The sequence below is a fragment of the Tachyglossus aculeatus genome, chromosome 22 (assembly GCF_015852505.1).
Source record: "Tachyglossus aculeatus isolate mTacAcu1 chromosome 22, mTacAcu1.pri, whole genome shotgun sequence".
Lineage (NCBI taxonomy): Eukaryota > Metazoa > Chordata > Mammalia > Monotremata > Tachyglossidae > Tachyglossus > Tachyglossus aculeatus.
In genome coordinates this window covers 31,331,513-31,358,682 of record NC_052087.1, presented here as the reverse complement: position 1 = coordinate 31,358,682, position 27,170 = coordinate 31,331,513, and the positions used below count along the sequence as shown (strand labels likewise).

The 27,170-nt window shown below is 41.0% G+C and overlaps 3 protein-coding genes across 3 annotated transcripts; all 3 read right to left on the bottom strand.

Moving 5' to 3' along the window:
* Positions 1-2,629: 2,629 nt before the first annotated feature.
* LOC119944018 (olfactory receptor 10A7-like) lies at positions 2,630-3,595 on the bottom strand. Its single transcript, XM_038765245.1, has one exon. It carries the CDS (start codon positions 3,593-3,595, stop codon positions 2,630-2,632), a length of 966 nt encoding a protein of 321 aa, XP_038621173.1.
* A 172-nt stretch (positions 3,596-3,767) lies between these two features.
* LOC119944016 (olfactory receptor 1052-like) lies at positions 3,768-15,029 on the bottom strand. The gene is made up of 5 exons (XM_038765244.1): positions 14,089-15,029; positions 13,200-13,340; positions 10,005-10,120; positions 9,539-9,606; positions 3,768-3,857 (listed from the first exon to the last, which is right to left on the bottom strand). Exons 1-5 carry the CDS (start codon positions 15,027-15,029, stop codon positions 3,768-3,770), a joined length of 1,356 nt encoding a protein of 451 aa, XP_038621172.1.
* Positions 15,030-25,425: 10,396 nt separating this feature from the next.
* On the bottom strand, positions 25,426-26,361 carry LOC119944015 (olfactory receptor 4P4-like). The gene has a single exon (XM_038765243.1). The coding sequence runs from the start codon at positions 26,359-26,361 to the stop codon at positions 25,426-25,428; it is 936 nt and encodes a 311-aa protein (XP_038621171.1).
* Positions 26,362-27,170: the final 809 nt, after the last annotated feature.

Here is a 27,170-nt window from a genome sequence, read left to right as displayed (position 1 = left end):
TTTTATTTTCTGTACTTCTGATGGCTCATTATACCCCTCCATATCAGAATTAGAAATACAGCTCTTAGTTTTACTTAGCAAATCTACTGGAAATAAATTACCACATTATATTCTGAATACAGTAACCATTTGAATGAGATGTTCAATTCATTCTTTCAATTAGTACTGGAAAATACTGCATGGAGCATGTCCCAAAGGTTATTACCAAAAACGCATCCACTAGTCAATCATATTTATTAAGTCGTTACTGTGTGCAGAGCACAGTACCAGTACTTGGGAGAGTACATTATAACAATATTGCACATATATATTATATATACACACACAATATTGCACATATACTATTGTCTCATAGAAACATTCCTGTATCTCCTAAAAATGGTAACAAAAACATCATTCTTCATAACATCAGGTATGTTAAATGTTTTGAAACAGGTAAACGTTTTGACACAGTCTTAACATATAGTCCATTATCTAGACCAATTTCATGGGTCGTATCTCTAAACTATTTCATTACGTAAAGAAGCCTAGTTGGTGTGCCTGCTATTGTTTTGAGAGTCTCTCTTGGATTCCAATACACTGAGCTTCATCTTCCTATGATTTGAATGACAGCGACATCCAATTCAGTCAGACAGCCAAGGCACAGAGAAATGAAGTGACTTGCCCAAGATCACACAACGAACGTGTGGTGGAGTCAGAATTAGAACCCAGAACCTCTGACTCTGAGCCCCCTGCTCTTTCCACTGCTGCTTCTCTGAATTTGTTGTATACTCTTTCAGGTGTTGCATTCCACCTCATTCCCACTTTAAACTCCAGGGGAATCGAGGTATCAGGCAGTTCGAAGTTCTCAGAACTGTTACTGGTTCCCCAAGGTTCAGTGCTTGGTCCCCTTCCGTTCTCGATCTACATGCAAAACAGGATGGGACCACAACACTTGAACTAATACAATAACCAAATGAATCCCTAAGCCAAGCACCCAAACCAAGAAAGATTTTTCATTATAGGTAGCAGCATGGTCTCGTTCAAAGGGAACGGGTCTGGGAATAGGAGAACCTGGGTTCTAATCTCAGTTCTGCACATTTAGCTGCTGTGACCGTGGGCAAGTCATTTAATTTCACTGTGCATCTGCAAAATGGGGATGCAACTCCTATTCTCCCTTCCTCATCATCAATTGTATTTATTGAGTGCTTACTGTGTGCAGAGCACTGTACTAAGCGCTTGGAAAGTACAAATTGGCAACATATAGAGACAGTCCCTACCCAACAGTGGGCTCACAGTCTAAAAGGGGGAGACAAAACCAAACATACTACAAAATAAAATAGAATAGATATGTACAAGTAAAATAAATAAATAGAGTAATAAATATGTACAAACATATATACATATATACAGACTGAGACTTCAGACTTCCTCAGACTGAGAGCTCCATGTGAGACTTGATTATCTGTCCAGGCTCTGTCCTTACATGTGCTACTGTCCCCTAATCCCTCTTGAATTTTTTTCTGTTGCTCATGAAACACTTTCTAAAGGGTCAAGCTTATGTTCAGTTCCATTTCAATTTACAAAATGATAATCCCACCCAAAATATGATATGCCTAAGCAGGTCTGATAAACTGAATTGAGAAGCAGCTGGACAAGCTGCTCAGGCCTGGGAGTGAGATGGACCTGAGTTCTAATCGCAGTTTTTCCACTTGTCTTCTGCATGACCTTGGGCAAGTCACTTCACTTCTCTGTGCCTCAGTTACCTCATCTGTAAAATGGGATTAAGACTGCTAGCCCTACGTGGGACATGGACTGCCCAACCATATTAGCTTATATCTACCCCAGCATTTAGTATAGTGCCTAGCTCATAAGAAGCACTTAATAAGTACCATTTGAAAAAGTCTGATAATAGGAACTGAATAAATGATAGATCTCTAGATGTTATTATTCAAAAAGCTTGATTTTTTTTTCTCCTTTGGAATTAGACTACTTTCTTTGTGCTCTGTTGGGAGCAGACAATTATTAGGTGTCATTTCACTTATGGTTTTGTTTCAAAAATCAGGACTGATAATTGAATTTTCAGACATGACCAGCATCTGCTTAAATGAAAATGAGGGAGTATTCCCTAAAAGAACATGGTAGTGGTCTTGCAAAAAGGAGTGGATCAGGATCAGAGGAACTTGTCAGATAAAAAAGAAATAAAATAAAAAATAAATCAACCAAACCTTCAACTCCCAGGAACTCCTAAAGCATTCTTTTCTGATCTTCTCTTCAAACTTTTAAAATGATAGATATTAGTATATATAAATAAATATATAATGCTACAAAACTTTGGCCTCATGCTCCACAAACAAAAAGCCCTCAATAAATATCATTAATTGTTTAAGAAAATGCCTAATTTTATGTGTCGAGGTCTTAGCATCTCATCTCTTGCTAGCCTTTTACCCTCTGGATTTGTGATAGTGTTGTCCATTTTAACTCTGGAAACAAGGAATGAGCCTCTGACACTCTTCCATGGACTTACCATGAGTCCAGAATATCCTATGCACACTGCAAGCCCTCAGGAAATAATAAAGTTGGGAATGTGCCAGGTGATGGGGCCTAAGCAAAGTCACTGATTTTCTACCTCAATTAAAAAAAAAAAAAGTCACTTTCCCAAATCAGAGCCTCTCAGATCCTGGGAAGATTTTTTTTTACCTAGAATTCTCTTCAGGGCACCTTTCACCTCTTGATTCCTCAGACTGTAGATCAGGGGATTTAGCATGGGAGTGAAGACTGTATAGGAGAGAGAAAGCAGCATCTTTGTCTCAGGTGAGTAGGAGGATTTGACTCGGAAATAGGTCGAACCCGCAGCCCCAAAGAACAGGGAGACCACAACGAGGTGGGACGAGCAGGTGGAGAAGGCTTTCCGACGGCCTTCAGCAGAAGACATCTTCAGGATGGTGACGAGGATGCGGACGTAAGATACAATGATCAATCCAAAGGGGAGCATCAGGACGGTAACCGTCCCAGTTACACTGTATACCTCAAGCGCAAAGGTGTCCGTGCACACCAGGTCTAAGACAGGAGGGCTATCACAGAAGAAATGGTAAATTACATTAGGCCCACAGAAGGTCAGTGTAAACATCAATGTAGTCTTTATTGTTGCCACGGGAATCCCTGCTAGCCAGGATGCCATGGCCAGCTGCAGGCAGCGTCTCTGGTTCATAATGAGGGAATAGCGGAGCGGGTCACAGATGGCAGCCTGTCTGTCATAAGCCATCGTTGCCAGGATCCAACACTCTGAGGGCCCAAAAAGGAAGGCAAAATACATCTGGGCTGCACAGCCACCAAAGGAAATACTTTTATCCTTGGACAGTAAATTGATGAGCATTTTGGGGTTGACGACAGTGGTGTAACCAATGTCCATAAGGGACAGACTCCTGAGGAAAAAGTACATGGGGGTTTGAAGGCTGGGGTCCACCATGGAGACCAACACTAAGAGGGAGTTTCCTATCAAGGCTATTAAGTAAATCCCGAGGAAAATCATAAACAGAATAACCTGAAATTCACGGAAATTGGAGAAACCCATAAGAATGAATTGAGTTACAAGTGACTGATTGCCTTCCCTCATGAGCATGTTGTTTTTTTCTGGCAATGTAAGTGCAGAAATTCCCGGGCCCGGAATACGACTTCTCTGTTCAAGAGTAAAATCGGTAGAAACATTTTCAGAGTCCAGGTCTTCCCTACTAACATTTCCCAGAATGAACCTGAGTAACTTGTTTGGTCAAAGATCAAGGAGTTGATCATAGCATGAAATAAATGGTGTCTAGGTTCTCAGTGTTCAGAAGCAAGTTCAAGAGACTAAGTAGTGAAGTTAGCCAGTAACACAAATTCTGCAAAGGAATAAGAGAGTTTCATGTTATCATCAGTTGCTTTTTATGATTATCATTATTGGACACACATTTTTCCCCCCCACCCAACATCCTATCCCCTTCATAGGGCCAAAATCTGTTAGGGAGATTCATTCACTTCATTCACTCAATCACATTTATTGAGCACTTACTGTGTGCAGAGCACTGTACTATGCACTTGGGAAGTACAAGTTGGCAACATACAGAGATGGTCCCTACCCAACAACAGGCTCACTGTCTAGAAGGGGGAGATTAAACAATATCAGCTAATCTGCATTGAACAAAGCTCCCCAATTCATGATCTCCACATAGAAATTTCCTCAATGCCTGGTCACACACACACACATACACACATACCTCCACACACCCACCTACGCCCACACCTATACACAGACACAATTGCACACATGCACACAGGCTGGGTGCTCATATACCCAACAGTGACTGGATGAGGATTTTTCAAACAAAAACAAAAAAAAAAAATCTATCCCCCCTTCCTTATCACCTTTTGTCTCTCAAGCCCCATCCTTCGGGAAGTAATATATAGATTTTAGCTTTGTGAGGGTTTTTTTGTATGGTTTAAGTACTTTCCATGTGGCAGGTACTATCTAAGCTCTGAAGAAGATACAAGCTAATGGGGTTCTACACAGTCCAGGTCAAACATGGAGTTCACTTTCTTAATCCCCCCTTTAATCAATCAATCAATCGTATTTATTGAGCACTTACTGTGTGCAGAGCACTGTACTAAGCACTTGGGAAGTACAAGTTGGCAACATATAGAGATGGTCCCTACTCAACAGTAGGCTCACAGTCTAGAATGGGGAGACAGAGAACAAAACCAAACATATTAACAAAATAAAATAAATAGAATAGATATGTACAAGTAAAATAAATAAATAGAGCAGTAAATATGTACAATCATATATACATATATACAGGTGCTATGGGGAAGGGAAGGAGGATGAGGTCACTGAGGCATAGAGAAGTGAAATGACTTGCCCAAGATCACACAGCAGACAAGTAACAGATGGTTGGAACTAGATGGTCCCCAAAGAAAAAAAAAAATGTCTTTCCCTTCTCAGCAACCTGGAAATCCTTCCATCATCCTCTTTTCTTCACTTTTGTAAAGGACAAAAAGCGTGGGTGCTATCAAGAGGATTGCGGGTCAGGGAGAAATAGTTTGAGAACCAAGGAACCAAGAAAATCATCTAAACTCCCTAGACTCTTACTCCTTTCCTAATCAAAGTTTATTCTTGTTTCTGAGTACTTTTAATGTAGGATTTCACTTTTGAATAACTTTGGCAAAGCAAAAGAAGAAGAAAACAAAAGGCAAAATTTATCTTGAGGTTGGGGAGAGTAATTGTTGGACATGAAGAAGGAGGGCATTCCGGGCAAGAGGCAGGAGATGACCGAAAGGTCATCGGCGAGATCAATGAGATTGGGGTACAGAGACCAGGTTGGTATTAGAAGAGCCAAGCATGTGGGCTGAGTTGTAGCAGGAGAGCAGCGAAGGAGGTAGGTATCCCCAGAGTTCAGCTCAACTCAGAATTTTGCCCTTTCAGCAATATAGCAGTTTGCTGGTTCATTGCCCATTGCCATGTTTTGCAACATATTGCAAATCAATATGAGACCACGCCCTACAACACAGTATTAGACAATATTATGAAACACAATCTAATTTAATGCACTATAAAACAGCACTCGCAGATAGTACAACTGTGAGCCCACAGGGACTGTCTCTATATGTTGCCAATTTGTACTTCCCAAGCGCTTAGTACAGTGCTCTGCACATAGTAAGCGCTCAATAAATACGATTGATAATGATGATAAGTACCTGGCTCCTAATCCAGTCACTTTGCTTCTCTGAGCCTCAGTTCCCTCACCTCTCAAATGGAGAATTAAGAGGGACATGGATTGTGTCCAAACTGATGAGTTTAACTCTATCCCAGCCCCTAGTATTGTGCCCGGAACCTAGTAAATGCTTCCCAAACACCTTGTAGAAAAAAAAAAATCAGTGCCACCGTGATAGAGAGGAGCGGACTCCCAGAATGAACCCAATGCTGTAGCATACTACATTGCCACCAGGCGGCGATAGAGAAGCACAGCCTTACAGGAGAAGGATTGGTGCCACCAAGGGGGGGATGATTCATAATAATGATAATAATAATAATAATAATAATAATAATAATAATAGCATTTGTTAAGAGCTTACTATGTATTGGGTACTGTTTTAAGCGCTGGGGTAGATACAAGGTAATCAGGTTGCCCCACATGGAGCTCACAGTCTTAATCCCCATTTTACAAATGAGGTAACTGAGAGGCACCGAGAGTTTGTGTGGCTTGCCCAAAGTTGCACAGCTGACAAGCGGCAGAGTCGGGATTTGAACCCACGATCTCTGACTTCCAAGCCCGGGCTCTTTCCACTAAACCATGCTGCCTGACACCATAAGAATCGATGCCACCAGGGGCCACCTAGGAGGCCTTCCCAGACTAGGAGGCCTTCCCAGACTGAGCCCCTTCCTTCCTCTCCCCCTCATCCCCCGCTCCATCCCCCCATCTTACCTCCTTCCCTTCCCCACATCACCTGTATATATGTATACATGTTTGTACATATTTATTACTCTATTTATTTATTTATTTATCTTACTTGTACATATCTATTCTATTTATTTTATTTTGTTAGTATGTTTGGTTTTGTTCTCCGTCTCCCCCTTCTAGACTGTGAGCCCACTGTTGGGTAGGGACTGTCTCTATATGTTGCCAACTTGTACTTCCCAAGCGCTTAGTACAGTGCTCTGCACACAGTAAGCGCTCAGTAAATACGATTGATTGATTGATTGATTGATTGATAACTTGTACTGCCAACTTGTACTTCCCAAACGCTTAGTACAGTGCTCTGCACAAAGTGCTCAATGAATACGATTGATTGATTGATTGATTGATTGATAGAGAGCCGCAGCATGTCAGGATAAGGATGTGCCACCAGGGGGCGATGTAGAGGTGGGGGTCCACTAGAAAGGTGCCTACTACCACCAGGGGGCGATACAGAGGAGTAGCCTTCCACAGTCATGAGCCTTCCACAGTATATACACCTGTATATATGTATATATGTTTGTACGTATTTATTACTCTATTTATTTATTTTACTTGTACATAGCTATTCTATTTATTTTATTTTGTTAATATGTTTGGTTTTGTTCTCTGTCTCTCCCTTCTAGACTGTGAGCCCACTGTTGGGTAGGGACCGTCTCTAGACGTTGCCAACTTGCACTTCCCAAGGGCTTAGTACAGTGCTCTGCACACAGTAAGTGCTCAATAAATACGATTGATTGATTGACTGATTTGGGAGAGAAGCAGCGCCGCTTAGCGGACAGAGCAAGGGCCTGGGGGGGGGGGGGGGGCGGTGTCAGAAGGACCTGGCTCCTCATCCAGGTCTGCTGGCTGACCTTGGGAAAATCACTTCACTTTTATTTTACTTGTACATATCTATTCTATTTATTTTATTTTGTTAATATGTTTGATTTTGTTCTCTGTCTCCCCCTTCTAGACTGTGAGTGCACTGTTGGGTAGGGACTGTCTCTATATGTTGCCAACTTGTACTTCCCAAGCGCTTAGTACAGTGCTCTGCACATAGTAAGCGCTCAATAAATATGATTGATTGATTGAGCCTCAGTTCCCTCACCTCTCAAATGGAGATTAAGAGGGACATGAATTGTGTTCAACCTAATAATGATAATAATAATAATGGCATTTATTAAGCCCTTACTATGTGCAAAGCACTGTTCTAATCGCTGGGGAGGTTACAAGGTGATCAGGTTGTCCCACAGAGGGGGCTCAGAGTCTTCATCCCCATTTTGCAGATGAGGTAACTGAGGCACAGAGGAGGTAAGTGACTTGCCCAAGGTCACTCAGCAGACAATTGGGGGAGCCGGCATTTGAACCCATGACCTCTGACTCCAAAGCCCATTCTCTTTTTCCACTGAGCCACGCTGCTTCTCTAACGACCTAATGACCTTGTCTCTGTCCCAGCGCTTAGTACTGTGCCTGGAACCTAGTAAGTGCTTCCCAAACACCATGAACAAAAAAAAAAGAAAAGATCCCTGCCACCGTGATAGACAGGAGCGGCCTGCTAGAACGACCCCACTACTGTACCATACACTATTGCCACCAGGTGGCGACAGAGGGGCGCAAAATGCCAGGATAAAGATTGGTGCCACCAGGGGGTGCTAGAGAGGCCGTTTATCTGCTGCCCGATTGTACTTTCCAAACGCTTAGTACAGTGCTCTGCGCACAGTAAGTACTCAATAAATACCATCGAATGAATGAATGAATGAAATCTTAAGAATCCGTACTACAATAACTGTGGCGTGTGTCCGAAACAATATCAATCAATCGTATTTATTGAGCGCTTACTTTGTGCAGAGCACTGTTACTAAGCGCTTGGGAAGTACAAGTTGGCAACATATAGAGACAGTCCCTACCCGACAGTGGGCTCACAGTCTAGAAACTGTTTAAGGAGCAGTTGAGCGCTTTTTTTTTTTTGTATATTTGAAACTTTAGATCAATTTCCACTAGTCCAGTGGCCAATTGGGTGGTTGTCTAGCTAAACTAAAAGCCCTGGGAAGTTTTATCTGACCCTCCAGAAGTATTAGGATGTTTTCTGTTCGCTTGCCATGAGGAATAGTTCATTTTATTGGGCATAAAATAGATTTGGGAAAGAACCGATCAAGGCCCTACTGAGAGCTCACCTCCTCCAGGAGGCCTCCCCAGACTGAGCCCCCTCCTTCCCCTCCCCTCCTCCCCATCCCCCCGCCTTACCTCCTTCCCCTCCCCACAGAGCCTGTATATATGTATATATGCTTGTACGTATTTATTACTCTATTTATGTATTTTACTTGTACATATCTATTCTATTTATTTTATTTTGTTAATATGTTTGGTTTTGTTCTCTGTCTCCCCATTCTAGACTGTGAACCCACTGTTGGGTAGGGACCAACTCTATACGTTGCCAACTTGTACTTCTCAAGCGCTTAGTATAGTGCTCTGCACACAGTAAGCACTCAATAAATATGATTGAATGAATGAATGAATGAATGAATGAATGAATGAATGAATGAATGAATTTGGGAAGAATATTTACAATTATCTGCCTCCTTCTCACCAGCCCTTTGCCTTAGAAAGAGCCCTTATCTCCTAGGGACTGCATGATTTTACCCACTTTATTCTTCACCCCCTGTTATCCCTCTGTCCCTAGTCCAATCATGTGTTACACAGAACCACAAATCTCTTTCTTCACCACACTGGATTGTGGCTCTCTGTCACAGAAAGTCTGCAGGAAGAGTTCCTGCCAATAATATCAAAGGGAAATCTTTTGCTTGTTGAATTTATTCCTCTGTGCCAACGGTCTTCGTCCTAAATCCTTCTCTCCACTTAACCCCAGTAAATCTGTTCACTGTCCCAACCCTTCCCGCTTTATTTGTCCATCAAGCAACATTTTTTTCCCAAACCAGACTTCCACCACTTCTTCAAGCCCTACAAATTCCAACTTCTGCACAAACTCTTCCCATAATATCCATTCCATCACTCTCGACTCAACTACCTTCAGATTAGTATTCTTGTGCATTTCTGTTAGTTGTATATGTTATTTTGAACACCTAGTTCACCTTATCTAGTGTTGTAAGATTTTCACGCTTGTCTACTGGACCAATTTTCTCTTGCAGATTGCAAACTCCTGAAAGGAAAGAACCACATTTTATCCTTTCTTTATAATTCCACATACAGTGCCTAGAACAAGGCATTGCTCAGAGTAGAAACTCAAACATTGCTGCTAATCAACCATATTCATTAAGTGCTTACTTTGTGCAGAGAACTGCACTTGGTAGAGTACAATATAACAGATTTGGAAGACATGTCTCCTGCCCATAAGATGCTTAATCTAGAGGCGCTTACTAATATTGTCTCATTCATCCTCCCAACGTCACGGCGAGGTTCAAGAAAGCTCAACAAATAGGAAAGAAGAGAAAATGGGAGAGAGAGATCCAGAATTAGGAGCCAAACCTGTCATTTTCTAGACGTGTCCTTTCTCCACTATATACTAACACATAATGAACACTTTAATAAGAAATTTACCTGCCCGTTGAAGGGGGATTGTTCTTCCCTGGTCGATTTGAAAAGCTAGAGTTCTTGATGATAAGTCTTCTTTAAAGATTTGGGGAGACCCCTGGGAAGTGGTCCCCAGGCCATTGCTTACAAAGGAAGCAAGGGATAGCTCATTATTCTTTTGTTTATTATTCTTTATAGAAATATGGAAAGCTTCATTAGGATGTCATACCCACGGGGTGCTTGGATTTTTTTTTCACACAACATGTGAAATCATTGAATTTTTCATTATGTACATTGGGGATTAAGTGAAAAATGTATTTGCCTGAACTTTTAGGCATTTGGATTTTTCAAAAGCCTTGCCTTCAAAGCCTGTTCATCTCAGAGAAAAACATTACCTTAATTGTTGCCAAACTTTAATGTAATAATGATATAATGATGGCATTCGTTAAGAGCTTACTATGTGTGAAACACTTTTCTAAGCACTGGGAAAGATACAAGGTGATCAGGTTGTCCCACGTGGGGCTCACGGTCTTAACCCCCATTTTACAGATGAGGTAATTGAGGCCCAGAGAAGTGAAGTGACTTGCCTAAAGTCACACAGCTGACAAGTGGCAGAGCCAGGATTAGAACCCATGACCTCTGGCTCCCCAGCCCATGCTCTTTCCACTGAGCCACACTGCTTCCCACGTGGGGTTCATAGTCTTAATCCCCATTTTACTAGTCAGCTAACTGTTGGAATTCCTCACTTTATTCACATTAGACATACCCTATAAATTGCAAAACAATCTTTGATACGTGCTTTTATGATGCAATTTTCATATCTGTCTTTGAATGTTTGGTGAAAGCGGGGAAGTAAAAATATTAGCTGCTCATTCACTACTTAACTTTCCTTTAGTTGATTAAGGGCAGACTTCGACTTTCCTGTAGATTGTAAAATCCTTGTGGGCAGGGATCTTGTCTACCAATTTTACTGATTTATACTTTCCCCAAGGGCTTAGTACAGTACTCTTCCCAGAATACTTGCTCAATAAAAACCATTTATTGATTTTGGAATTCTAATTTTTACAGGCAAAACAGATATGGAAATCACAAGTAATATAGGATTATAATGGCCGCAGGAGTGGGCTCTGTAGGTAGACATTTAGCATCATAAAGGTTTCAGTGTGTCATTCTAATAAACAGTGTTGGTTTCCGAGGCATAAGAAACTATGCTTCACACAAGAAAAAAGTTAAGCCATGACCCTGATCCAGCCCTTGAAATCCTTGTTTATTGTTCACCTGAACCAAAGAAAACTCTCCCCTCTAGGCTAGTGAAACTAATTCCTAGCTTATTCTGTTTTAGGGTCTCACAAATCCCTCCCATCAGATTGAATTCTGGAAGATGAAGATGTTACTAGAGAAGCAGCATGGCTCAGTGGAAAGAGCCCGGGCTTTGGAGTCAGAGGTCATGGGTTCAAATCCCGGCTCCGCCAAATGTCGTGTGACTGTGAGCTGTGTGACTTTGGACAAGTCACTTAACTTCTCTGGGCCTCAGTTACCTCATCTGGAAAATGGGGATTAAGACTGTGAACCCCTCGTGGGGCAACCTGATCACCTTGTAACCTCCCCAGCGCTTAGATCAGTGCTTTGCACATAGTAAGCACTTAATAAATGCCATTATTATTATTATTATTATTATTACTACATCTAAAAATGGAATACTGCCATCATGATTACATTGAGAAGCAGCGTGGCTCAGTGGAAAGAGCCCAGGCTTTGGAGTCAGAGTTCATGGTTTCAAATCCCGGCTCCACCAGTTGTCAGCTGTGTGACTTTGGGCAAGTCACCTAACTGCTCTGTGCCTCATTTACCTCATCTGTAAAATGGGGATTAAGACTGTGAGCCCCCATGGGACAACCTGATCACCTTGTAACCTCCCCAGCACTTAGAACAGTGCTTTGCACATAGTAAGCGCTTAATAAACGTCATCATTATTGACTAGTCATCCTAATGCCAACATCAATCCATGGTGCCAACCAAAGCCAAACAGACTCAAACCTGGAGCTCACTGTTGGCAGAAAAGGTGTTATACTGTTAGATCGAACTCCCAAGTGCTTAAAAGAGTGCTCTGCACTCAGTAAGTGCTCATTAAATACTATTGTCTGATTGGTTCTTTCTCCTATAACTTTCAGGTTTCATCTAAAAAATGAAAATTGGTCAATTCTAGATTACCCATGCATGTGCTGGCAAGCGGTTACACAGATAATTCAAAATAACTACAAAACTGAGGGGAGGCAGCACTGCAATGGAGTATGGGGATTTACTGCTTTAGATTTGTGAGGTTCATTCATTCATTCATTCAATCGTATTTATTGAGCGTTTACTGTGTGCAGAGCACTGTACTAAGCGCTCGGGAAGTACAAGTTGGCAACGTATAGAGACAGTCCCTACCCAACAGCGGGCTCACAGTCCAGAAGGGGGAGACAGACAACAAAACAAAACACATTAACAAAATAAAATAAATAGAATAAATATGTACAAATAAAATAAATAAATGGAGTAATAAATATGTACAAACATATATACATATATACAGGATACAGGACGGGATTAATGTTGTTGGGAATGGGCATGCTACCGCTGATAATTTAAAAGCCTGCAATCTACCTTGAAGAATTTAGCAGTGACTAGATATTTGGTCCCCTATTAAGATGATTTGTTGAAAAGATATTCCATTTTTTGAATGAGGTTTTTACGTGCTAAATTAAGCACGTAACAAATACCATAATTATTAAAACATCAAAGTCAAATGTTAAATGCTTATTATGTGCCAAGCACTGTTCTAAGCACTGGGGTAGATGCGAGGTAATGAGCTTGCCCCACGTGGGACTCACAGTCTTAGTCCCCATTTTACAGATGGTGACTCCGCCACTTGTCTGCTGTATGCCCTTGGGCAAGTCATTTAACTTCCCTGTGCCCCAGTGACCGCATCTGTAAAATGGGGATGGAGACTGTGAGCCCCACATGGGACAGGGGGACTATGTCCTACCTGATTTGCTTATATCCACCCCAGCACTTAGTATAGTGCCTGGCACAAAGTAAGCACTTAAAAATACCATAATTATTATTCTTATTATTAGGGTTTCTTGTGTGTACAGTGATGCATATCCTTGGTTTCCTTCAGGCTAATTATCAGTCCGCAGCACTGGGCCACTCTCCAAATTGATTCAGTTGTGCACTGACTTATAGTCCATCACGACCTTGGCCAGTTCAGAACTTTCACAGTGATACTGTTTCCAGTTATAGGCAGCAAGGTTGGCGCACTGTAGCTGCCTCCTTTTAAATTGCCTCATCAAAGCTTCCATCTGCTCACTCCTGCCCACTCTGAGTGTAACACAGCATTACAAAGAAATTAGGCTTTTTCCCATTAAATCAATGGTGCCATGAGTCAGAGAAGTAATAATAATAATAATAATGGCATTTACTAAGCACTTACTATGTTTAAAACACTGTTCTAAGCAAGTAAAGGCAATATTTCTAATGCTCTTGCAAATAAAAGAAACTGTGTTTAGAGATACAATTAGGCATTCTAAAATGTTCAAGGTGTTTCTAAGTGGAAAGAGCACGTACTTGGGAGTCAGAGGACGTGGGTTCTAAGCCCAGCTCCGCCACTTGCCAGCTGTGTGACTTTGGGCAAGCCACTTAGCTTCTCTGTGCCTCAGTTACCTCATCTGTAAAATGGGGATGAAGACTGTCAGCCCCACGTGGGACAACCTGCTTTCCTTGTATCTACCCCAGCACTTAGTGCTTGGCACATAGTAAGCGCTTAACAAATACCAAAATCATTATTATTATTATTAACAAAAACCATAATTATCATTATTACCTACTTGTGATCAGCGTCTCAGAGAATAGCAATACCATCAGTAACGTTGAGTCAATAAACAAGTCAATCCCTCGGCTGCTATCTTGCAAAACATCCTGTTTTCCCAAGCCACTGCCATTACCAGGGTGCCTCTGGTTGTATTTGTGGGTCTTTTCGAGAAGAAGTCTCAGGTTACAGAATGAAAAATGTCTAGAAGACATTCCCTAGACTCATCATCTGGGCATCAGGGATGAGTCAGCTCAGCACCTAGACCAAGACACCATTTTCCTCTCCAGGACTCTTCTCAGGGCATTTTTTACCTCCCGGTTCCTCAGGCTATAGATCAGAGGGTTCAACATGGGGATCACCATCGTGTACAACACGGACATCACTGGCTTCTGATCCAGCACAGAGCTGGAGCTGGGGCGCAAGTACATGAAGATCAGCGTCCCGTACAATAAAACGATGGCCGTCAGGTGGGAGGTGCAGGTGGAAAAGGCTTTGAGTCTGCCCTCGGCTGAGCGGATCCTCAGGATGGTTATGAGGATGAACAAGTAAGAGAAGAAAATGGTCGAAAGTGAGACTGCCAATTCCAAACTCCCTAGAGAAAAAATCAGGATTTCATTGATCCGGGTGTCAGAGCAGGAGAGGGCTAACAGAGGAGGAATATCACAGAAGTAATGGTGGATGATGTTGGAGTGACAGAAGGATAGCTGGAAGGTAAAGCTAGTGTGGATCAAAGAACTCAGACTCCCTCCTAAGAAGCAACCCGCCACCAGTCGGAAGCATGTCTTCCTCGACACCATCGCTGGGTAAAGCAGAGGGTTGCAGATAGCGACGTAACGGTCGTAAGCCATGACAGCCAGGAGCAGGATATCCGTCGTAGCGAAAACGATGAAGAAGCACAGCTGGGTAGCGCATCCACCTAATGAAATGGTTTTCTTTTCCACTAAGAAGTCCACCAGCATCCTGGGGGCGATGGTCGAGGAGTAGCAGGCATCCACAAAGGATAAGTTACTGAGGAAGAAGTACATTGGGGTGTGGAGTTGGGGTTCCACCCTGACTAACCCCGTCATCCCCAGATTGCCCACTAGTGTGGTGAGATAGATGTTGAGAAATAGCACAAAAAGTATCCTCTTCAACATCAGGGACTCAGTGAATCCCATAAGAATGAATTCCCTCACAACTGTGTGATTGTCCTCAGCCATTCAGAAACTCTAGTCTGTTGGAACGAATCGAAAGGTAATAATAATAATTATGGTATTTGTTAAGCACTTACTATGTGCCAAGCACTGTTCTAAGAGCTGGGGTAGATACAGGATAATCAGGTTGTTTCTAGACTGTGAGCCCGTTGTTGGGTAGCAACCGTCTCTATATGTTGCCAACTTGTACTTTCCAAGCGCTTAGTACAGTGCTCTGCACACAGTAAGCGCTCAATAAATACAATTGAATTAATTGAATGAATGAATGAATGTCCCACATGGGGCTCACGGTTTTAATCCCCATTTTACAGATGAGGTAACAGGCACAGAGAAGTTAAATGACTTGCCCAAGGTCACACAGCAAAAGATTGCCACCCAGTGGAAACATTTTTATTGTTCTGTTGTACTCTCCCAAGTGCTTAGTACAGTGTCCTGTTTATAGTAAGCTCTCAATGAATACCACTGATTGATTAATTTAAGTAGAAATTGAGATTCTACAAAGGTGAGAGAGGAAGAATGTCCCAAGGAAAAAATAAAAGAAATGACAAAACTTCAATTTTGTTTATTTGGGATGGCAGAGGACCTAGGTTCTAATTCTGACTCTGCCACTTGACTGCTGTGTGACCTTGGGTAAGTCACTTAACTTCTCTGTCACAGTTATCTCATCTGTAAAATGAAGATTAAGAATGTGAGCCCCATGTAGGACATGGATTGTGTCCAATCTGATTAGCTTGTATCTACTCCAGCGGTTAGTACAGTGCCTGGTGCATAGTAAGAGTTTAACAGATTCTGTAAATAAGACAATGCTAAGAAGATAAAATGTCTAATTCAATGATTCAATAATTATTGAGCATTTACCATTGAGCGCTCGGGAGAGTACAATACAAAAGAGTTGGTAGTTACCTTCCCTGACCATAACAAGCTTACAGTCTAGTGTCTCGGTCCATGCTTGTTCTAGAAACAAGCAACCACCTAGAAATTAGCTTTTCACTACAAAATGGAGAAGCATCATGACTTATTGGAAGGACCACAGGCCTAGGAGCAGAGGAACTGCGTTCTAATCCCATTTCTTTCACTGTTTGCTGTGTGACCTTGGGTGAGTCACTTAACTTCCCTGTGACTCAGTTTCCTCAGCTGTAAAATGGGGATTCAATGCTTAGACTTAAAGTCCCATGTGAGACAGGGATTGTGTCTGACCTGATTACCTTGTATCTACCCCAGAGCTTAGTACAGTGCTTGATACATGGTGAATGCTTAACAAATGCATAAAGAGGTACAAATGTATAAATTTATACACTATGCTTTTCTTGACATTTATCCATGTTCACTGTACAGAAATGCTCTGGGCATGTCACTCTCCTCCTCAAAAATCTCTCAACCTACGAATCAAGCAAAAACTCCCCACTCTCGGCTTCAAGTCTCTCCATCACCTCGCCTCCTTCTACCTTACCTCCCTTCTCTCCTTCTACAGCCCAGCCCACACCCTCCGCTCCTCTGCTGCTAACCTCCTCACTGTGCTTCGTTCTCACCTGTCCTGCCATCGACCCCCAGCCCACGTCTTTCCCCTGGCCTGGAATGTCCTCCCTCCACACATCAGCCAAACTATCTCTCTTCCTCCCTTCAAAACGCTACTGAGAGCTCACCTCCTCCAGGGGGCCTTCCCATTCTGAGCCCCCTTTTTCCTCTCCTCCCCCCCATCGCCCCTCCCTCCCTCTGCCCTACCCACTTCCCCTCCCCAAAGCACTTGTATATATTTGTACATATTTATTACTTTATTTTACTTGTACATATATACTATATTTTATTAATAATGTGCATGTAGCTAAAATTCTATTTATTCTTACGGTTTTGACAGTTGTCTGCTTGTTTTGTTTTGTTGTCTGTCTCCCCCTTCTAGACTGTGAGCCCATTGTTGGGTAGTGACCGTCTCTATATGTTGCCGACTTTTACTTCCCAAACACTTAGTACAGTGCTCTGCAGACAGTAAGCGTTCAATAAATATGATTGAATGAATGAATGAATTTCTCTACTTCTATTATTAATTCTGATCAAACTAGGAAAATCAGGTAGCCTGAAGGGTATTTGGTTTTTAAATCAGTGCTCATTTGCCTTTCTCCTCCAAGGAAGAAGTTTTGCCTAGTGGAAAGAATATAGGCTGGGAGTCAGAAGGAGCTGGGTTCTAATTCCAGCTCCTCCACTTGTCTGCTGTGTGACCTTGAACAAATAATTCAATTTATCTGTGCCTCAATTACCTCACCTGTAGAATGGGGAATAAGGTTATGAGTCCCATGTGGAACTAGGACTGTGTCCAATCTGATTAACTTGTATCTATACCCTAGTGCTTGTACAGTGGCTGGCACATAGTAAGTGCTTAACAAATACAAAAAAAAAAAGAAGATCCAGTTGTATTTCATGAAAGAGGGGCGGCAGATTTGTTTCAGAAGATTAGTCGTAAGTCTCATTATGACTGTTTGACTTTTGTTTGTCCCCACAAGCCAATAACACTTTCTTTAAGTCTGGAAAGTTTGTTTTAAGGAACTGATTCGATTATAGTCAGTCAACAGCATCTGTTGAGCAACAAGTAGGTATAGGGGTTCAAAGGTATTTAGAGAGGTATTCCAAAAGGTATTCAAGACATGCTTCCTGCCCTTGAGAAGATCTCTGTCCTCTGGTAGTATTTTATTATTGTTTTTTAATGCAACTGGACATATTTGAAATGGAACATATCTTAGAAGTGTCTTTCTTTTGTCTCTACCAAATTAGTTTTCCAGTTAAGATGTGAGGACTGGACAGGTTCAGTTTGAATTTTAATTTAGAAAATATTTCCGCAAGAGCCCTTCAATGTTCTGACCAGTCACTTATATATGACCTTAGGCAATCTTCTAAGAATAATTGATTCCAAATAATGCCAAGATTCATTATACAGTGTATGATGTTGCTTATGGGCATTTTCCCAAATGTTTTACACACATTCCTTCACCCATAATGAATTTGCAACTGACAGCTCTGAAAATAGAAGCTACATTAAGGAGCAACAAAGACCCGTTACACATGATTTCAGTTTGCCAGCTGATTAAGGAGATGAGTCTCTTTTAGTGCAGAAAATGGCTTCCCCTATTACCTCAATGGAAAAACTGCCTTGCCTTTGTCACTAAGGAAAACCATTTTTTCTTTAGGAAATATTTGAGGATTCCTCCATTTCTGTTTATTCCATATACAGGTCTCACCTACTTCCTCCAAGCTCTTGTCATCCCATTTTTCAAATCCTCTTCACTTAAATAAGGCTCTGTCACTAAATCTTCAAAATTGCCAAATGACAGAGAGTGATCATAATGTTTTAGTGATTTGAATTTGTAAATTTCACAATTGTTTGTTTCATTTAAATGGGTTATATTGGATTTATAAACATATTTTGTGCCTGAATCCCCGAGGTTTGTGTCAATTTAGTTTTCACTTGCAGCTCCTGTGGGCAGGGAATGTATCTACCAACTCAGCTGTATTGTACTCTCTCAAGCACTTAGTAAAATGCTCTGCACATAGCAAGCACTAAGTAAATACTTTTTTGATTGATTGATTGATTGACTGATTTGCTGTTACCTCTTCAGTCTCTCTGACTTTTGAAACTTGGGTAGCAGTAGGATAATCAAGCACATGCATCTAACCAGAAGCAAGAAAATATTGAAACTTTTAAATGAGTTCTAGTTTGTTTTTTCTTGGTGATTTCTTCAGCAATAAAATAAATGGGACTCAAACTCAAAAATGAAGAAATTGTATTAAGGTTAAAGTATTTAAATAGTAAAATCATTTTAAAGGGAAGGGGTGTGTGAATATCATCTTTATATCAAATCCTCTTTAGAGTCAACGTTGGCATCTGCATTGGTTCTCACATCAATCAGTAGTATTTACTGAGTGCTTTACCATACTAAGCACTTGGGAGAGTACAATGCAGCGTTGGTAAACATGTTCCCTGCCCACAATGAGCTAACATGCCACTAGAACTATACAATTAGGACTAGCCATTCAAGAAGACTATGCATAAAATCTCCTTACCTGTCCACACTGGCATTGTATCCATTCCTAACCCTTTGAGGAGCTAAGAATTTATTGTTTTGAAAAACCCACCAATTATCTCCTTATGCTGAATCACTACCCTGGAGAATTATCCACAGAATCCCTTTAATGTCCCTAGTGAAAAAGACCACAAAAATCCCTCTGGATTCTTTGGTCTCAGCCCCACCATTTCACCTGACAAACCCATCCTTACACCTTTCAGGCCTTGCTCTTCCTGCTTCAGTGTAGCAGTAATAATGGGAATCTATGTAGCTCCCACAGCCCATCTCAATCTAGTCCATGTTTCTAATTATATGAAAAGCATATTACACAGAAGAAGCTCTGCCTAGTGGATAGAGCACAGGACTGGAAGTCAGAAGGATCTGGGTTCTAATCCTGGTTCTACTACTTCAATCAATCAATCAATTGTATTTATTGAGTGCTTACTGTGTGCAGAGCACTGTACTAAGCGCTTGGGAGGTACAAGTTGGCAACATATAGAGACAGTCCCTACCCAACAGTGGGCTCACAATCTAAAAGGGGGAGACAGAGAACAAAACCGTACTAACAAAATAAAATAAATAGAATAGATATGTACAAGTAAAATAAATAGAGTAATAAATATGCACAAACATGTATACATATATACAGGTATATACTTGTCTGTTGTGTGACCTACGGCAAGTCACTTAACTTCTCTGGGGCTCAATTACCTCATCTGTAAAATGGGGACTAAGGTTGTGAGTCTCATTCGGGGCAGGGACTGTGTTCAACTTGATTAACTTGTATCTAAACCACTGGAGAAGCAGCATGGCTCAGTGGAAAGATCACAGGCTTTGGAGTCAGAGGTCATAGGTTCAAATCCCAGCTCCGCCAATTGTCAGCTGTGTGACTTTGGGCAAGTCACTTAACTTCTCTGTGCCTCATTTCCCTCATCTGTAAAATGGGGATTAAGACTGTGAGCCCCCCGGGGGACAACATGATCACCTTGTAACCTCCTCAGTGCGTAGAACAGTGCTTTGCACATAGTAAGCGCTTAATAAATGCCATTATTATTATTATCATTATTACAGTGCCCGGCACATACTGAGATCTTAACAAATACCACAAAAATATATATATTTGACTGAGGTTTACCTTAATTTAAGACAATTGGGACAAGCCATCAGTCCCATTTAAAAATATTGAGCTTTTCAAATTTCCTCGACTTGGACAGTTGTGTTAATTGACCTATAATTATTGCAAATGCAATGTATCAAGGAAAATGTTAAATAAAATAGCAGTTACAGAAATGCAAAGAGAGTTTCACCTCATATTTTTTTTTCTAAACCATCATATTTTCCATACAAGAGATTGTACTCTCCTGAGTACTTAGTACAGTGCAATGCACAGAGAAACACTCAGTAAATACCATTGATTGATACCCTTGCCATTAAACCTCAGTCTGGCAAAAGGTACAGAAGAGTAGGAGGTTTCTTGTCCCAGTGCTTAGAACATTGCTTTGCACATAGTAAGCGCTTAATAAATGTCATTATTATTATTGTTGTTCCTTGATTTTTTCTTAATATAAATCCCCATTACCAAATTGTCCTTCTAGGCATTAGACAGTATACAGTAGTTTCTAAGAGGCTACCGGATGGGGCTGACATACCTTATACCTAGGACATGCCTCATTGTCATTTCCAGCAATCAATCAACACTGACAAATTAAATCATTTTCCACTGTCTCCATCAAATTTTCCCACCACAGCAATGCTTTCACCATGCACCATAACAGTGTAGAAAGCACTATATCAAAAGGGATTAAAATGTTTGCTTAGTGGAAAGAGCCAGGGCTTGGGAGTCAGAGGTCATGGGTTCTAATCCTGCCTCTGCCACTTGTCAGTTGTGTGACTTTGGGTAAGTCACTTCACTTCTCTGTGCCTCAGTTCCCTCATCTGTAAAATGGGGATTAAGACTGTAAACCTCATATGGGACAACCTGATTACCTTGTATCTACCCCAGCACTTAGAACAGTGCTTTGCACATAGTAAGCGCTTAACAAATACCATTATTGTTATTATATAGTAACCTAAGGTAGGTCACAAAATTGAGCTCATGATCTGTGAGTTACCAGTATTCATTCGTTCATTCTTTCAATCGTATTTATTGAGCACCTACTGTGTGCAGAGCACTGGACTAAGCGCTTGGAAAGTACAATTCAGCAACACAGAGACAGTTCCTACTGTGGTAGTTGCCATAGTGGTAGTAGTTGTAGTAGCAATAGTATTAATCAAGTGCTTACAATGTTCAATGTTCAAATACGATTGATTGATTCAGAGTACTAAGAACTGAAAAAGAGTAGACAAAAGGGAATCAGACATGGACCTTAATTTGAGACAATTGGGACAAAAACGTCAGTCCCATTTAAAAATATCGAGCTTTTCAAATTTCCTCGACTTGGACAGCTGTGATCAATTGACCTATAATTATTGCAAATGCACTGGAACAAGGAAAATGTTAAATAAAATAGCGGTTACAGAAATGCAAAGAGAGTTTCACCTCATATTTTTTTCTCAACCATCATATTTTCCATACAGGGGATTGTACTCTCCTAAGTACTTAGTTTAGTACAGTGCCCTGCACACAGAAACACTCAGTAAATACCATTGATTGGTAAGGTGCTTTTTCCATCCCTTGCCATTAAACCTTAGGTGTAGGCGACATTATAGATTATAAACTGCTAGATAGAGAACTCCTTGATGGAAGAGATCATTATTAATTCAACTGGACTCTCCCAAGTGCTTTACACAGGATAAGTACTCATTAATTAATTAATTCATTCATTCATTCAATTATATTTATTAAGCGCTTACTGTGTGCAAGACACTGAGCTAAGTGCTTGGGGGAGTACATTGCAACAATGTAATTGATTGTTTGGTTGACTGATAAGCTGTTAAATAACCTCACTTAAGTCGTCAACCCACTGTGACACAGTGCTGACTCTATGAAGCAATTCATAATCATTCATTAGAAAGGGTTTTCAATTATTTTATAAATCTTCATGGGTATGCCTCAAGATCATAATCATCTGTATATAACAACCCCTAGGTGACTGTTTCAAAGATTTTTAATGATGCCCATAGTGTGATGGGTTGGCATATTCTAAATCATAGATAACCTAAATTCAGTAAAACACCATAAATTGTTCAGATCATTTGATGGAGCTGAAATTAGTTGTAAAGTCTTAAGAAAAAGGAATTACCTTAGTTTTTGCGCATGGCTCGTTTTTTTTTTTTTTTTTTCATTTAAAGGCTCTCATCCAGTTTTTGCCACACATACCATTCAGGAATTAACTTCAGAAATGATCTATTTTTTTAATTCAATTAGTTCTAATTACATAGCATTTCACATTGTAATTTAAATCTAATTCACCTACAGTACAACCTGGCAGGACGCATTATCGTCATCTCCTGGGGAGAAGGCTGAGATCACCTTTTCTTTACAGGAATTGATTAGTAAAATGATATCACCATAAGTGTTTCTTCTCTGGATTCCTATGGCAATCAGTATTGTCTCCCTTAAATGATGCACCATCCCTTTGACTCACCCTGGAAATTCATCCAAAACTTCGTGGTATAGCAGAAAATCTAAGCAACAATTTAAGTATTCTATTAGTAGTAGACTGTGTACTTTTTTTCTTTAGTGGTGTAATGTGAACCCTCCCCCCAGGTGGAATATATATATATGCATCAGGCAAAAAAGTCCAAGCTGTGGAGCAGGAAGTAATATTGTTCTCTCTCGGGATAATCTGTTCCCTAGTTAATAATGAGATCTCATGGATCTGGGAAAGGAGGAATTCTGGGTAGAGGTGGGTACAGCTTTTGTGGATCTCAATCTCCCTAGGTCACTTTTCCAACCACCTTGCCATACTTATCTGGAAATGGGGTGACACATTTTTGTATTGGCCAAACGTTGGAGGCCGCATTTGGAAACCAAAAGGACTCTTCTAGAACACCCATCTCCCAAGGACTTACTCCATCCCAAATCTCACCATGGCAAACCTATTGAGAATGAAATATTTTCACAATATCTGAGCATATCCATATAGTGTTATTTGTATATTCATTTGAACATTCGGAGAATTATAATGGCCTCGTCCTCCTGGGAGGGAGGACCTGGATTCGAATCCCAGCTCTGCCATTTGTCTTCCATGTGACTCTGGGCAAATCACTTCTCTTTCTCTGTTCCTCAGTTACCACATCTATAAAAGGGGGATTAAGACTGTGAACCCTATGTGGGACATGGACTGTGTCCAATCAGAGCTTAGTACCATACATGGCACGTAGTGAGCATTTAACAAATGCCATAAAAACAACCAAAACAAAACAAATTTCAATTTATTTACATTCAGTTTATTCCTTTTGAATCTACTGTTGGTAAATATCCCCAGATCCATCTCCTCCATGAAAGAATTAGCTCCATTAGAGTAAAGCACTGTTCTAAGCGCTGGGGAGGTTACAAGGTGATCAGGTTGTCCCACAGGGGGCTCACAGTCTTAATCCCCATTTTACAGATGAGGTAACTGAGGCCCAGAGAAGTTAAATGATTTGCTCAAAGTCACACAGCTGACATTTGGTGGATTCTGGATTTGAACCCATGACCTCTGGCTCCTTGTGGACAGGGACTAGTTCTTCCCACTAGCCCATGCTGCTTTTCAAAGTGAGACTGGGGGCAGTCAATTTTCATACTAAATCTAAATATCTATAGTAACTACAGATAGTAAAACTATATACTAAAAGTAGTATAGTATACTATAGTATACTAGTATACTATACAATATAGTGTACTAGTATGGTATAGTAAAACAATAGTAACTGACCAACTCTCTATGCAGTTATAAGTCATGATCCTACTAGAGGAGGCATACACAGCTTCTCGAGCAGTTTTCAGAGCCCAAAATGAGCCATAATCAAATGATGAAAGGGGGTCCTGAGCACTGAGATCCTGAAACACAGTCAACAACACTACTGAGGCAGAGCTCATCATCAGGAAAATGATTTATTGAGTGTATATTTATTTATATTTATTGAGTGTATGTGTCACTGAATTAGACACATGGGGATACAACAAAAGTGACTAAGCACTGGCCCATCCTTAAGGAGTTCACAGTCTAGCAGAGAAGCCAGAATAAAAATAACAGTGCCACATTATAAATTCAACTCTAATCAAGGCAAGACACACATTTCACCTAGTGAAGCCCTTCAGTGGACCACTGAGAGACTATCCCCTTTTTCCTAATGGTATTTCTATTATCGCAGTCCAGTGAATGGTAGAGAGTCCCAACATAAAAAGGCTTAGGAGCTCTCTGCCCCTGCAGAGAGTTGGGGTTTGATTAAGAGAACAATAATAATAATAATAATGGCATTTATTAAGTGTTTACTGTATGCAAACCACTGTTCTAAGCACTGGGGAGGTTACAAGGTGATCAGGTTGTCCCACGGGGGCTCACAGTCTTAATCCCCATTTTACAGATGAGGTAACTGAGATGCAGAGAAGTTAAATGACTTGCCCAAAGTCACACAGCTGACATTTGGTGGAATCTAGATTTGAACACATGACGTCTGACTCCAAAGCCCATGCTCTTTCCACTGAGCCATGCTGCTTCTCGAACTAACATTCAGGAAGGCATTAAGTTGAGGCAGATTTGAGGCAGATATCTGCTCCAGTCCTATTGTGAAACATGTTACTTTATCAATGGGTAAGACTTTTGAAATGGGGCTTGTTGAGGAAGATAATTTTCTGAGCAGTAAAGCATTTCTGAAGGTGAAGACAATCAGCTGAGATAAAAAATTCTTCCTACTGAGCAGAAAATTCCTTCATTCAGTCACATTTATTGAACGCTTCCTGTGTGCAGAGCACTGTACTTAGTGCTTGGGATAGTACAATGTAACAATGAAGACCAATCATACCACTTTTGCACCAAAGTAGAATTTTCCCAAGTGAATGAGAATCACACAGAATATAATACACACCAGATAATAGTCCAAGAGATTCATCACATTCCCCAAGTCAATCAATAGATGGTATTTATTAAGCATGTACTCTGTGCAGTGCACAGTATTAAGACCTTGAGAGAGTATAACAAAGTTGATAGACATGTTCCCTGCCCATAAAAAGAGCATACAGTCTAGAGAGGGGGAAAAATCCAAATCAGTCATATATGGAATACAGGGAGTCTAGGGACCTTATTTCCACCGATTGTTGTCAATTCATCATGCTGGACCATGAACAGGTGGTTCATCTGGTTAATTAGGTTCAGTCGGGAATCACTTTCCCTTTCTCGGAGTGGACGCCCAGTGAAGGAATGTCTCTAAATAAGCTTCCCTTCTGAAGACACCTTTCTACACCAAACCTTTCTCATGGCATTTTTCATCTCTGAATTTCTCAACGTGTAAATTAAGGGGTTGAACATGGGCGCAATGATGGTGTAAAAGAGAGAAAACACCTTATCCTCAGAGTAGCTGGAGGGGGGCCGCAGGTAGGTGAAGATGGAGGGCGTGAAGAATAAGAAGACTACTGTGATGTGAGACCCGCAGGTGGAGAGGGCTTTGCGGCGCCCTTGTGCTGAATGAGTTCTTAGGAAAAACAATATGACGACATAGGAACCCAATAAGACAATGAAAGTGACCAAGGCCACCATCCCCGAATTTGCCACGACCAGGACACCCACAAGGTAGGTATCCACGCAGGCGACTTTCAGCAAGGGAAAAATGTCACAGAAGTAGTGGTCAACCTCATTGGGACCACAGAAGGATAACTGGAAAACCATGAACAATTGGGGAAATGCGTGGATGGCCCCACCCACCCAGGAAGCCAAGATCAGGAGTTTGCATTTCTTCCTACTCATGATGACCACGTAGTGTAGTGGTCTGCAAATGGCCACATACCGATCAAAGGCCATTGCCGTAAGAATAAAGACCTCGATGCATGTAAAGAAGTGCATGCTGAAGAGTTGCAACATGCAGTTGTCGAAGGTAATGACTTTTGTTTTAGCGAGTAAGTCCCAGATCAGTTTGGGGGTAACAGTAGAAGTGTAGCACATGTCTATGGAAGACAAATGTGCCAGGAAATAATACATAGGTTGGTTGATAAGATAGCTGCATCCAACGGTGATGAGAATGAGAAGATTTCCCATCAAGAGGATAATGTAACAGAACAAAAACAGCACAAAGCAAAATATCTGAACGTTCTGGTCTTGTGAAAGGCCCAAGAGAATGAATTCTGTGATGTTTTTCTGATTTCCCATTGACTTTTTGCAGGTGGTGAAAATACGCCAAGAGCTCTGTGCCTGAAATGATTAAAAGAAAACATGGTTTATTGGGATTTAACTATATCGATCCAAGAGCCCAGTCTCTGTAAACAGTAATTCGGTTGATCGGTAAAAAGAATTGAAGGGCTCTGAAATACAAACTCCAGATTCTGTTTCTCTCAAGAGTTGTCTCTATCCTTCCCAAAACCCATATTCATTAGGGTCAGTGGGAAAAACCTGAATAATAGTGATAAGATTGAAGAACTGTGGGTCCAGAGATGACTTGAGAAAAGGTTTAATGTATTTTAAACATCTCCAACCAGGTAAATGTTCACAATTATGCCTCCCCTCTCCCAGGCGGTGTATCTGGAAAGATTATCTCTCTGACAGAAGTGATTGGTGTAGTCGATCAGAATTGTAACCTTGATTAGTATGGCATTTTCTATTGGGGCCATCTTGAAATTGAAAAATATGTTCATTCATGTTTTCCATCGTATTTGTTGAACACTCACTGTGTGCAGAGCACTGTACTAAGCGCTTGGGAAGTACAAGTCAGCAACATATAATGATGGTCCCTACCCAACAACGGGCTCACAGTCTAGAATGGGGAGACAGACAACAAAACAAAACTTGTAGACGGGTGTTAAAACCATCAGAATAAATAGAATTACAACTATATGCACATCATTAACAAAATAAATAGAGTAGTAAATATGTACAAGTAAAATAAACAGAGTAATATATCTGTACAAATATATACAAGTGCTGTGGGGAGGGGAAGCGGGTAGGGCAGGAGAGGGGATAGG

Coding starts and splice junctions, on each gene's coding strand:
- LOC119944018 (XM_038765245.1), bottom strand. CDS start 3,595: ATGAGGGAAGGCAATCAGTCACTTGTAACTCAATTCATTCTTATGGGT.
- LOC119944015 (XM_038765243.1), bottom strand. CDS start 26,361: ATGGGAAATCAGAAAAACATCACAGAATTCATTCTCTTGGGCCTTTCA.
- LOC119944016 (XM_038765244.1), bottom strand. CDS start 15,029: ATGGCTGAGGACAATCACACAGTTGTGAGGGAATTCATTCTTATGGGA. Junction 10,121..13,199: donor AAGGTCGTGATGGACTATAA/GTCAGTGCACAA, acceptor TTCCTTTGTAAG/CAATGGCCTGGGGACCACTT. Junction 9,607..10,004: donor AATCCCCCTTCAACGGGCAG/GTAAATTTCTTA, acceptor CTTTCCTTTCAG/GAGTTTGCAATCTGCAAGAG.